Source organism: Stigmatopora argus, chromosome 3 (assembly GCF_051989625.1).
Source record: "Stigmatopora argus isolate UIUO_Sarg chromosome 3, RoL_Sarg_1.0, whole genome shotgun sequence".
In the NCBI taxonomy this organism is placed as follows: domain Eukaryota; kingdom Metazoa; phylum Chordata; class Actinopteri; order Syngnathiformes; family Syngnathidae; genus Stigmatopora; species Stigmatopora argus.
In genome coordinates this window covers 3,969,304-3,982,911 of record NC_135389.1, presented here as the reverse complement: position 1 = coordinate 3,982,911, position 13,608 = coordinate 3,969,304, and the positions used below count along the sequence as shown (strand labels likewise).

Genomic DNA, 13,608 nt, shown 5'->3' with positions numbered 1-13,608 from the left:
GTTAAGAGATGTTTTATTGTCATCTGCACTTTAGAGGCTGGCTTTTCAAATCCACAAAGCTATCTGGCAATCTTTTTCAGGGATTTGGATTAAACAGCAGGATGTAGTGAGCAAAATGGTTCCCCCCGGAAATAGCACTGACGTGGTGCTCGCATGTGTGCATTGCAGCGCACTGGAGTGAGTCATCACTGCAGTACACTGCAGCATCTGGGTCACTAACATACATTTCTGTTTTTAAATGGTCTAAATACATTTTATTCACATTCTCATCTCATTTTCTGAACCGCTTTATTCTCATTAGGGTCGCGGGGGCTGCTGGAGCCTATCCCAGCACACCCCGGGCCAGAGGCGGGGAACACCCTGAGTCGATGGCCAGCTGATCGCAGGGCACAAGGAGACGGACAACCATGCACACTCACACCCATACCTATGGGCAATTAGTAGTGTCCAATCAGTCTATCATGCATGTTTTTGGAATGCGGGAGGAAACCGGTGTATCCAGATGAAACCCACGCAGGCCCGGGGAGAACATGCAAACTCCACACAGGTGGATGTGACCTGGATTTGAACCCAGGACCCCAGAGCTGTGAGGCCGACGCGCTAACCACTGGCCCCACTTATTCACATTGATCAATGCATTTTACAATTTACAGTGTGCTCTCAATGGTGTCAAGCATATTGTTAGTGACATTGTTTATTCTGATTAATCCGCTCTTATAGGTGGAGTGCAACTCGAAGCTCGACCCAACCAACACCACTTTCCTAAAGGTAATGGCAGTGTTTCCATCCAGTCCTTGATAATAATTTTCATTGGAATATGCTTAACAATAAAATGGTCACCTTTAGCAAACAAAAAAGTTATGTACACTTCACGCACAAGGAAAGTCAATTAACCAAAGAAACTTGAGGATTTTTATTTCTAGCGCAATTTGATTCAATGGCTATTTTTTTATGGCAGATGGCAGACTCTGGTGGACTACCCCAGCTTACACAGGTCGCACACTTAACTCTTATCAGAGAGCATATGTCACTGAAAATTGCTAAAGTGTGTGTGGCTATCTTGTTTCCACAGCCTGGAAAGCTTACTGAAGCATTCAAGTACTTCCTTCAAGGAATGGGCTACAGTAAGTTTTTAAAAGTGACTACTTTCTGTGACAGTATATCTTTACAGTTCGTTTTTGTGTCATAGTGTAGTTGAGAAATTACATTTCTGCAGCAGTATTTTGAGGCCAGGCTATTGTTTAGAGACAACAGTTGTATTAATGTGGCCTCTGTCTCCCTTGCCCTGTTCTCTCAGTTGCTTATGTGAAGGATCGGAGGTTGAGTGGAGGGCCAGGTACTTCCTCCTCCACATTTACCTCTGACCTCCTATTGCTGCCCTGTATGATGCTGTTTTCAAACATTTACTTTTTTTGCAATAGAGTGTTTGTGATGTTCTAGAATTTTAATTTTGGACGTAATTTGCAAGAGCAAAAGACCCTTCACCATTGAATATTTTTTCTTTCACTGGAAAAATATAGTATTGATCATTCTTTCTCTCCCTTCATGCCATTTCCAACACTGCTCAGTGCATGGCCCTCAAACAAATTTGGCAAGGCCTTGCTGATTGCAGTAATGAAATGTGTTAATATTTTGAAAAGACAAATTGAAGAAATTAATGTGATTACTATTATTCATATTGCTCTAGATTTATTTTATTGTAGCCTACATAAATTGCTACAGTTTTTACAGTACTCTCTTAACTGGTTCCAAAGAAGGTACCAAATTTGGTTCGCTGCTCCATTTTATTGCCCCGCTACTATGAAACATCACAGTTTTGTATAATGAGCTCCATATTATTAGAAAAATAGATCCCAAGCTCCTCAATTGCATGCTCTCATAATCCATTTGTGAGTATGCAACAAAACCAGGCTGTTGAGTGTTTATCCAGAGCACAAAGAAGATATTTGATTTATCTCAAGAGCATGACCTCCCCTCATATTAGTGATGTGAAGCACATAAAGTCAATGTAATGCTTTTCCTTTCCCTCCTCTGCTCATCCTCTCAGTGCCTTCTGCTAGTATGACTCGCCTGGCTCGCTCGAGGACTGCCTCCCTGACAAGCGCCAGCTCTATGGAGGGGTCACGCTCTCGTGCCTGCACCCACTCTGACAGCACCGAGGGAGTTGGTGCAGTCACTCACACGATGGAAGTTTCCTGTTGAGGTCTCAAAATAAGAGGCGGAGGATGGAGTGCGGGACGGAGAGGGAGAAGTCATTGGGAGTTTGGGGACCGTACTAGGGTATCATAGGTTTTATTTGGCAGGATGAAGTAAATAGCCATGATTACTCTCTTTGTCTGCAGTCTAGACCCTTGGTCGGGTTTCCTCTACCCTCGTATGGTTACAACTACATACAGTCATCATGGGCAGGAATGCTGTATTCATTTAGTGCTTTTTAATGACTGATTTTACATTTTCTTTATCCATAATCAGTTGACTATAGGCAAGAGGCCAGGCATACCATAAGTTGATAACCAGCCAATTGCAATGGTCAAATACACTGTTTATATACAGTGGATTTAACAAAAAAAACTAAAAGTCGGCAATAAGGGTTCTTGAATGGGTCAAGAGATTGTTTCTTGTGTCATCAAAATTAACTGAAGAAAGTGTTTGCCTTGCTAAGGCATATTTAAAGTATATTAGTTGTTGTTGTTGTACTGAATATATTTGAGCCTGTGTGAGCTGTATAATTTTGTAATACTGTGGTTCCTCTACTTACAAAATCAATTCGTTCAAATTCGTAACTTGAATTTTTAATAAGTAGAGATGCATTTTATGTGAGAGCTGTAATTTGTTCCAAACATTCTAAGACCCCCAATACCACCACCCCTGAAACATTTTAAATGATTTTTGTAAGAAATAAAACACAATAGAAAAAATGATTTTTGTAAGAAATAAAACACAATAGAAAAAATGATAAGAAAACGTTATCAAACCATTAAAATTGGTAAGACAGGCACAGACATTTTTCATTCGGATGGATCGGCGACTCGTAGGTGAGGGCGGAAGAGAAGGTAAACCTTTTTTAGCTGAGTAAATATGTACACGCACAAACATACAACTTAAAATGATGTTACGTCTGGAGAAATATCTATCCAATCCAACAAAGATTGCCTTGGACGACTTTTCATTATTTTTCAAAGCACAAGGTCGTCGTCAAGCTGGGCGATAGCAAAACTCCTGAAGACTGACAGAGCTCGCTTCATCTTTTCACTTGTACCAGGAATCATTTTATTGGGTGAAAATGATGAGAAGGAAAGAATTAAGCTGCATTAAGAACACTAAGAAAAACTCAAAAAACAACATGTTAGAAGTCCGTGATGAACGAGGGTCGAAGGCACACAAATCTGAAACTCACTACCGGAGGGAGTATATCATTATCCCAGAAAAAGATTAAAAAGTGTACGGAAATTGGATTTTCGTCAGACGGTTCTGCCCATGCTCTGCCAGAGACCGCTATTCCGCTAGGGTGAAATTTCAGTTGAGATTTTGCGTCTCATTCATCTCAACACTGCTGATCTTCCTGACTGAAGGAGGATGACACCCTAAGGTGGTCACCAGTCACTCGCAGAGCACACAGGGACAAACAACCATTTGCACTCACAATCACACTGTCACTGCTGCCTTCACCGAAGTCAGGCAAATGAATAACTACACCATTAGGGGGCCGATTTTGAGTTTCATAACTTCAAATTTTTCGTATCTAGAAACAAAATTTTCCCTTTAAGGCTTTCCATAACCCGAATATTTGGCATGCCGAGATGTTTGTAAGTAAAGGTACCAATGTATGTGTCCATTTTTTTTAAATCATTGAAGGAGAAAAGTTAAAATCAGTCATTCGAATTATAGGCATGTCCATGATGATTGTTTGTAAACATCAGAACTCAATTCTTTTCTGTCTATTACAGTCCAGCGTCAAAATGCTCCTTTATTCTTGTCACCTAGAACTTAAAATTGTATTCTTGACTATCTCATAGTTGTGTTTGCTAAGTACCCTCATTATTGGCTTTAGCCCCATTTAACCCCCTACCCCCTCACTCATATATACATAAACACATAAACCATTTCTGTAGCAATATTCAATACAGAGCTGCTGAACTAATAATATAAAAAGAAAATGAGATTGGATTTAAAGAAGAGGTGCTTAAACGGTTTCTTATACGCACGTCACACAATGGACACCTGATGTTCGGAATTTGACAGACAGCAGACAGCCAACTATATTGTCCAAGTTGTGCTTAGACTGAGGGTAATTGTTATCTTGTTTGCATGATCAATAGATGACATAGGCACAACACTGCTTCAAAGCTCCACTCAGTTGTGTGCAAAGAGTTGTACAGAGTAGTCAAATTATCTACTCAGAAAAAGATTTCCCAAGGACAGAGCCGCATGTATGTCCTGTATTAAATCAATGTGCCAGCTGTCTGTCCATTGTTGGTAATTATGCATTATCACTTCAAAGAAGTCCCTCCTACTGAGACTTTTTTCAAAGTACTGTACAGAAAAAATGACCGATGTCCTCAGCAACTTGTCGATAGTGGCCCTAGTATACCCTTGTATTTTTTTTAACTTCTTTTAAACAAGATATTTTTTCAATCACGTGCCCCATGTACACCCAAAGAATATAGTTGTACAAACAAATGGACCCTAAATTTAATTTATGCATGCAGATACTGAGCTTAGCATTAAATTGTGCCATTTAAATCCAAGACAATCCAAAAAAGTAATAGAGTATATACATGTATTTAGTAACATCTGTATGCATTTGATGTGTAGGACTCTCTAGTATTTTGGTAGAGTTTAATTAAGTGTAGTCGTCACATGCGGTTACTTCAATAGACCCATTGTTGTAACTATTTTCATCAGTGTGTAACTCTACTGCATGATTATAGTTCTGATTGTAGTCAACTCTTTGTGGTCTCCCCTAAGACATTCATAGTTGGATCCAAACCAAATAAATCAGTGGAACTGGCAGTACCAGGCTTGCTCACTGCCAAAAGTCTAAACTTGCTTTCCTGATTCCAACTAGCCCCTAAAATATAAATATAGAATAGCTTTTCCCGGGCTAGGTGTTGAAAAGGAACTAAGATCTGTGAGAAAATGGCATAGCATAGCATCTTGTTTTAGTTCATCATTCTAGTAGAAGGCCGTTATTTGGTTTGATTTGCTAAACTACCACAAAGTATTCAATATATACTTATTACATTTATGTATTCAGAACAGAGGTCACCAACTTCAGTCGTCAAGGGCCCCTATCCAGTCTGTTTTCCATGTCTCCCTCCTCCACCTCACCAGAATCAAATAATCAACTCTTCAGCAATTTCTGCAGAAGCCTGATAACGATCCCGGTTATTTAATTCAGGTGTGTTGGAGAAGGGAGGTATAGAAAACAGACTGGATGGGTGCCCTGGAGGACCAGAGTTGGTGACCTCTCATTTAGAACATTAGAATAGAGAAGTTGTGTGCTGTTGCCTGCTCTTATACTGGACCACTACCGGTCCCTTGGTTTTTGGAATAGTAATGTACAGCGGTGATGCACCATATTCGCCATGCAATGTCTCTTGTTACCAAAATTCTTTGGTCAAGTCAGGCATAGCTTTCAGTTGTTATGGTGTGCACATTTCTGAGATGTCCTGTGAGAAACGGGGCTGTTTTGGAGCCATTTGGGCTCCAAGCTCAGAATGTAGGGCAATCCCCAACCACCCCCCAAAAAAATCCTCCCACTCCCTAAAAAGGTGCCCCGATTCTCACAGGTGTACCCGGATGCACCCTAAAGGGCTATCAGCTGAAGTCACTTTTATAGAAACGTCTGCCAGTGGATGTGTATTTGAGGGACTGACACAGACAGAAAAGAGAATGTGATTGTGTTGATGCAGAAGAGCAAATTGTCTTAAAAGGTTACATTTAAAACTATACAATCCAGGTGAAGTTCGCTATCCATTGCCATGTGAAATGCAGGTGTAAAGATTGGAAATTGCACGGGCAAAGGGTTAGAGTTAGAACCTCAATCAATTACATAGAAGTGGAGAGTTTGTAAAAAGGCAACTGTCAACACAAATTGCCCAGGGGGTGGGGGGTTATGAGCATACTATGGTGTTTTCCTGAATGTATTTTGTCCCGATTTTGAAGTGTTTTACAGTATTGTCACCCTATACCTTATTTTTCCCAGATTTTCTGCACTATACTTTGTACCTCCACTTGAGCCAACAAAAAATACATTAATGTATGGTTTTCCCTCTAAAAATAGTTTGATTCGAACGGGTTGAGACTTTGGCCCTCCCTGCACTTGGATATAAGTTTATTTTTAGAGCAGAATACTAATGCCAAACAATTTTAGTGAAGTTTAGTGAAGTTTCTGTTCCTGTTTCCTTTGTTTTTAAAAACCATAAAAGGGTCACACTTTAGTGAAGTGATTGTTCAATGTGTATTAATACAGTCACAGTATTGTTGTTAAGATTAATTTTTAATTGAGCAATAAGTATTTTTTTCTCGTTTGGATTGTTTCATGTCTTCCTATGAGCAGTCACTACAGTAGACATATTCTTACCTACTTGGTTGTCATGTGCTACGTAAAGTTTTAAATATGTAACAAATATATCCACAACATAAGCTGTGATTGTCTATGTACTAAACAAGTGACTAGTTATAAATAAAAACAGTGTCAGAATTTACAGAGTCCTGTCTAATCAAATGTGTTGATAACATTCTAGATATTGTGATATATTCAAAATATACATTTATGTATTATCTTCAGGGGGCACCATAAATTTGTTGCGATTTCTGAAAGTACCAAGACCCAATTCTTCATCTTTATGGCCATCATTGTTTTGGGGGAAATTAAACTTCCACTTCGTTTCTCCACGTCCAGCCATCTTACCCGCCTAAAGGACTCTATTTTCGAACTTAAATGGAATCTAGACTTAAACTTTGCTCCTGCGTGGCGTCCAGTCATCTTAGCCGAAATAGTAAGGTGGCATCTGCATATTTAACAATATTGTTCCAGTTCAGGCAGGCGTTTGTGTTGTTTAAATATCTGACTTTGGTGGTGCGTTTTTGGCTTTCTGTCCAATACTTTCAAAGCTTGCTTATAAATCGTTTCAATTGGTTTTAATGTTGCTTTGCAGGTCGAAGGCCAGACTTGTTAGGCAGTAAGTCATTTGTGATATGATCATTGTATCAAGATATAATTTGGCTTACTCAGGCGTTAGATTGTTTCTAATGAATCTAAAATTGGACAAATTGAATTAAATTGTATTTACCATGTTTTTTCTATTTGTCGTTTAAAGGCTAGTTGAGAGTCAAGATCGATTCCTAGGTATTTAAATTCTTGGATTTACATACAGACAGTCTTAGATATCTTTAAGTGTAGTTGGGTTTTTCAAGCCAGCTATTCACGCTCGTCATTGCATCTGTGAGTTCCTGTGCAGAACGTTTTTTGTCTTTCGCGTGGACATATAGAACGGCATCATCGGCATACATTTGGCAGGTGACATTTTGGCAGATAATTTATATTTCAATACTGAAGAGCAGTGGGCCTTGCATTGACCCCTGCGGTACCCCAAGACTGTTATTCCGTGAAGTAGATTTTGTGTTTTGTTTCCTGACGCACTGTGATCTTACAGATAAGTATGATTCAATCCAATTTAGCGTGATTGGTGAGAAATTAAAATTAGACAGTTTGGTCAGCAGTATCTGGTAGTTGATGCTGTCAAATGGCTTTTTGAGCTCAATGAAGAATGCACCAATGACCCCAGCTTCAGCTAGTCATTGTCATGTGTTTAGCGACGACGTGGCGTGGAAATGCAGAGTAGGACCCAAATGCAGGGAAGCAGGCAAGGACGAGGAAAGTAGTGCTCAGACAAAACTCTAATAACTTAAACTGGAGGCGAAGAAAGTAACAACAGACTTGGCGTCAAATAACAAAATTAAACCTGACGGAGGACCTGGAAGCTAGGAACATGGAACATGGAACGAGAATACGAGGGATCATGGCAGGGTAAATCAGACGATCCAACAATGAAAAAACAATCAGTTGGGTTTAAATAGATTGACACGGATTGACAAGAAAATTAGGAATACCAGGAAAACACAAAAGGAGCAAGCAGGGGATACACCAGGGGAGGAGAAACGACAGGTGAACACAATGGGCAATCACTCGGTCAGGACACCAGGGGTAAAAATTCACAGTTATACTTTAGGCATCTGGGAGTGTCATAGGCTAGGTTTTGTGTCAAAGCACCCCTGATCAGTATCAAAAATCGATTGTCGAAAAAATCAGGTTTTCCCAAAAAATTGTACGATTCACGCCAAATTCGACATACTAACCCTAACCCGTCAGAAGTATTAATCCAAGAACATGGGTGTTTTAACAGCAAAGAAAATCAATACAATTAAAAACAAAATAAAAAACTCATTTCAACTACGGCCGAACTGCTAATTTGACCTCCACGGACTTTTGGGCCAAGCCGCTCAATGTTTAATTTCACTGCTTCGGTCCCCAAAAGCAAACATCAAATGAAAACCCTTTAGAACTATTTTCCCAAAGTTAAAATTCAAGGTCAAGATGTGCTAAGAAATCATTAGCAATTGGCGCCTGTCGCTCCCATTTCTCTGTCCCACATCCTACTACTTGCTTCACCGATCGCACAAAAATGCTGCCCAAGAAAAGTCAACTCGGCCGCCGGACTAAGAAATCCACTGCCTGCCGAAAAAGCAGAGCTGGATTAAGTGAAGAAGACGCAGACCCCGGTACCACCTGCTTGTTTAGAACCAAAAGACAATTGTTGCGCTATTGAAAAAAAATCTCTATTGAAAAATGGTCGTTTAACAAATAAAAGATTGAGTTTACACACTTATAGAAGGTGAAGAAATTCAATCACTCGTCTACTAGGGTCCGACAGCCGTTTCTGGCAACCATAATTTTTTTTTAAAAAATTAACTCTAAAACCAGTTTTTCCAACACGCTAAAGAAAAGAACACATGTGCACACTGAAAGATAAGCAAAGCTTTTAGTCTTTAAATAAATATATATACAGTAATCCCTCCAATATCGCTGCTTCAACATTCAGGGTTTCACTACATCACAGATTTTTTTCTGGGGGAATTATTATTTTTTTTTAATCGAGGGATTACTGTAAAAAGAGTTGATTGCAATGTGTCTATAAAGCAACTCAGTGGCTGTAGTTGACAGTGATTTATATCCAATCTTTTGGAACCAGGTGGGCCGCAGTGAGTTATCATTTCAGTAGTACTGACAAAAATATAGGTTTTCCATTTGAACTGCTCAAATAGATTGGATGTCCAGCGCCATCTATCACACTGAATGAGTTAACGTAACGTTTATTGCCTTTTAGCACTACCTCACTATCTACTCCTTCAAGCTTAATTGGCATTGATTACATATATAATTGAAATCCACGTAAGAACAAGTTCTATATCAGGCAACTTTTCATGGGCACAGCACAGAAAATCATCCTTACCAATTTCATTACAGATTAATGATCTCTGCTAACATGACACCGTATTTAAAAAAAAAAGAAGTAATAAAAAAACATCTACAACAACAATGACAAAATAAAACAGGTTTTAGGGTTGATTGACCTAAGGTTCACCATTTCCGTTTTCATAGCATTTTTCTGTGTGCACCCAATTGTAACATTATCAACGGGTTCTTTGACATTTGTCTGTTTAATTTTTCTGGTATTCATTCAAACAAAACCTCATAAGATACCATGTAGGTGTCACAGTGGATGTGTAACATTTTGTCGACAGGGCTGTAATTCAGAAAGTTAATGTCAGGGCACATCTTATTGATGAAAATGCCAAGGTTGAACTTCTCAACTCCAGTTAAGGGGTCAAATGAATAGAAGATCTCTTCTATCTCCTTATCTACATAACGTGTAGCGTAGAGGATGCCGCAGGCCATGAAGGTGTTGGTGACTGCCTGCTTATTGACCGAGGTGTACCAAGTTTGGGCGAACATCGGTGGATCTCCTTCTTCTATTTTAGACAACACCAGATTGCCGAAGTTTTGGACAGTAGAATAGATGACCCACACACCTGACTCATCCGTTGCAAGGTCAATGTCAGTATATATGTAGCATTTACCTAAATGGCAGAAATTTCCCTTTGAGTTATATCTGTAGAAAAAGCAACATTTTTATTTTATATATAACATGGATAACGCATGTAAAGTATAATATAACAAGACAAAATGAAAAATGAACCTGGTGCCTTTGGGTAACTGTATGTTGGAAATGGCTTTGGATGTTATGTTGAACCGACAAACGCGATCACTGTTATAACAATTGTAGTACAAGGCATCACAATAAAAAACAACATTTGGTCCCTGAATGGTGTTGGTGGTTGGATTGGCAGCATGGATCAAAGCCTTATCTGAAATGATACAAGAATTGTTTTATTTTATACACTCACCAGTAAAAGTAAAACCGAGAATGCTATGATAATTAAACAAACCAAATTAGGGACATGACAATATGTTTTTTACCGTTGATGCTTATTCTTGCTAATTCTCATCATTCATAAAGTTAGTATTTTATTCATGTTAATTATTTTTTATTATCATTACATTTGTATTCTTATTATAATTGCTTGATTATTTTATAAAGTATTTTATTCAACTTTCTCAACTTAATTTAGTAACTACTTGAAAGGAATAGCAGGTTCAGAATGAGAAATATATTTTAAATCTATTCTATCATTTCTTTTATATCTTTTAATTAACCTTGGCATATATGGGTAAAAGAATATCCTGATTCTCTAAAAAAAATTAGCTTAATGCTGAGAAATAAGTATGCTCTTGCATAAAAACGACATATTGTGCCATTTAAAATGTTCAAATGTTCTGATTTTGGAAGTATTAATATTGATCAAAATTAGGATACCCATTCAAAAATTGGGCTTTGGTGTTCTCTGTTATGTAGTAGTGAAACGTGTGTGGATGTATACCTGGTGTCTTTACTCCCACAGTCAAAGCACTGAGGCTGGAGTAGAAATTGATATTGTTGGCATATATATTGCTTGCAGTGAGAATGACTCGCCAATACCAGTTCTCTTTCCCCAATGCAGGTTTGGGGTCACGGCCCCAACCACCATACTTGTGGTTACTTGGGGCTTCTCCTGTTGAGTAAAATCTAGGCCCTGTAATGTTCACAAATTTGGCATGGGGACAGACACCTACAGAAAAACGATGTAGGGATTTATTAAGAACAGTCAAATGTATGCTTCACAACAGATTACTGCATTTTTTTCTTGTTTTGTGAACAACAATCAAGTACAGACAGTCCCCTACTTACGAACGAGTTACATTCCGAGCAATTGTTCGTAAGGTTAATTTAGAGAGAGAGAGAGAGGCAGAGAGAGAGAGAGCTTCTTTATTATTGCCACTTTCGTTTCAAATGAAATGGATTGCCTCTTCCTTGCAATACTACCCTCACTAGAAGCCTTTCGCTTTTCACCAACGACATTGAATCATGGATGCACGAGATATTTAATGAGAGAGAGAGAGATTTACTAGAAACTGGCCAAAAGAAGCGATCTAACGACGATTGCACAGTTTTCTTCTTTTTTTCATCATAAATGATGCGGTAGCACTGTATGGCATCATTCAATTGATTTGCAACCTTTGTGCAACGTTCGATACACCGACGGTCAAACGATTCAAGTTGTATGCCCGTGCAACGCTCATCCGTTTCCTCCCCCGCATCAAGCTTCTTTATTATTGCCACTTTCGTTTCAAATGAAATGGCTTGCCTCTTCCTTGCACTACTACCCTCACTAGAAGCCTTTCGCTTTTCACCAACGACATTGAATCATGGATGCACGAGATATTTAATGATAAAAATGAAAAAAAGTTATTTGCGCACTGGAGATACGTTCACGCACTTACGCACTGCAACGAACTGGGCAGAGGAAGGTGGATGCTGGGTGAGCTCTCACAGCGCCAGGCGTAGGTATTGGCGGCGGAAAGAAGCACTACTCGGAAAAAGGCTCGCAATACAAAATCTAACTTACAGCATCTCTTTCTGAACATTTTTCGACATATGCCATATGCGCAGACATGTTCGTATGTAGCGTTGTTCGTAACTCGAATATTCGTAAGTAGGGGAGCGTCTGTACAGAATATTTATTCATGTTTTCGTGTGGATATGTCTTGTTGAAAAAAAAGTCTACATACTGTCTGGTTGACGTGTTGGCTGTATATTGAAGTCATTTCTATTCTTGCACTCATCCAAATCTCTCTTCAACCGCAAGTTGTCTTTTCGTTTCTTTTCTACCTGTAAGGTGTCATATTCCTCCAACTCATGTAGCTCATCTCGCAGATGCAATAGCTGGGTCAAAAATGTGAATAAATAACAATAGTATGAATATTTAAACAGAGGAGTACAGTGGTTTGTATTTCAAAATTACCTTGAAATATCAAGTAAATTACATGTTCGTGTGCTATTACAAGTTAGGCATTCCAAGCTAATTATTTTCTTTTGTTGTGGTTTAAATACGCTTGAAAAAACTAGACAGCATGTTAACTGATTATACAGGTTACAAAAGTAAACTTACCTGTGTCCCAGATTTTTCAGTAATGTGTTGGTGTACTTGAGTGGTTTTGTTCAACCTCTCAATGATATTTTTTATCTCAATCAGTTCATTCTCTATCACCTGGAGGCTGACGGCTCCATATAACTCGCCATCATCCTCCTTCTCGAGTGTTGAAAGATCTTGTAGTAGTTGAGGCAGACGGAAATCCAAACCAAAGTATAGAGCTTCGAGTTCCACAGACTGCAAACAACAAACACTTATTATTTACCCCCTAACCCTATTGCAACATTAAACATTGGCAAGCACCATAGTACTCAGAAATTGTTACCTTTTGAGGGTTGACTTTGAAAGAGCATTTTGATGCCTCATCATTCACTGAGTTGAGTGTCTCATGAGGGAATACCTTTTCTTTGTTAGTCAGCTCACACACACAGCGATCTTGTTGATTCAACTGACAAAACAGAGGCAAGTTTTGAGCAGGAAATTTATATATATATATATATATATATATATATATATATATATATATATATATATATATATATATACATATATATACATATATATATATATATATATATATATATATATATATATATATATATATATATATATACATACATATATATATATGCCCGTGCAACGCTCATCCTTTTCCTCATATATATATGTATATATATATATATATAAATATATATATATATATATATATATATATATATATATATATATATATATAGATATATATATATATATATATATATATCACAGACGTATGTTTGAGAGAGAGAAAATTATATACACAAATCTACCAAATGTATGGGGTAAATGACTCTCACCTGCTGTGTGATGTGGAACAAAGAAGAGAGTAGAATGACAATATAAAGCTTCATGGTGGAACAGAGGAGAAGAAAAACACCACTGACTTATTAATGTCGGTGTGATGGGCTGTGTGTGGGAGGGGTCGGCATTTGTGCAGGTTTATTTGTTTCAGAAGAAAAACATGCAAAAACG

At 38.3% G+C, this 13,608-nt stretch overlaps 2 protein-coding genes across 7 annotated transcripts in view; one reads left to right on the top strand and one right to left on the bottom strand.

Annotated features, from left to right (window-relative positions):
* ndrg4 (NDRG family member 4) overlaps positions 1-6,706 on the top strand; it is a 65,315-nt gene extending 58,609 nt beyond the window's left edge. For 3 of the 5 annotated variants that reach the window (XM_077595533.1, XM_077595532.1, XM_077595535.1), the window contains 5 exons: positions 721-768; positions 959-994; positions 1,073-1,124; positions 1,298-1,336; positions 2,048-6,706. In XM_077595533.1, coding sequence (XP_077451659.1) covers positions 721-768; positions 959-994; positions 1,073-1,124; positions 1,298-1,336; positions 2,048-2,202 — 330 coding nt within the window. In that variant the 3' untranslated portion in view covers positions 2,203-6,706. The remainder of the gene's footprint in view (positions 1-720; positions 769-958; positions 995-1,072; positions 1,125-1,297; positions 1,337-2,047) is intronic. The other 2 variants (XM_077595534.1, XM_077595537.1) reach the window with 1 other exon arrangement.
* A 2,656-nt stretch (positions 6,707-9,362) lies between these two features.
* LOC144071453 (olfactomedin-4-like) lies at positions 9,363-13,537 on the bottom strand. Of its 2 annotated transcripts, none has more exons than XM_077596593.1 (7): positions 13,434-13,537; positions 12,923-13,045; positions 12,616-12,834; positions 12,236-12,389; positions 11,008-11,235; positions 10,266-10,434; positions 9,363-10,178 (listed from the first exon to the last, which is right to left on the bottom strand). In XM_077596593.1, exons 1-7 carry the CDS (start codon positions 13,485-13,487, stop codon positions 9,743-9,745), a joined length of 1,383 nt encoding a protein of 460 aa, XP_077452719.1. In that variant the 5' UTR covers positions 13,488-13,537; the 3' UTR covers positions 9,363-9,742. The 2 variants fall into 2 exon arrangements, with proteins under 2 accessions (XP_077452719.1, XP_077452720.1); XM_077596594.1 differs by having other exon boundaries at positions 12,715-12,834.
* Positions 13,538-13,608: the final 71 nt, after the last annotated feature.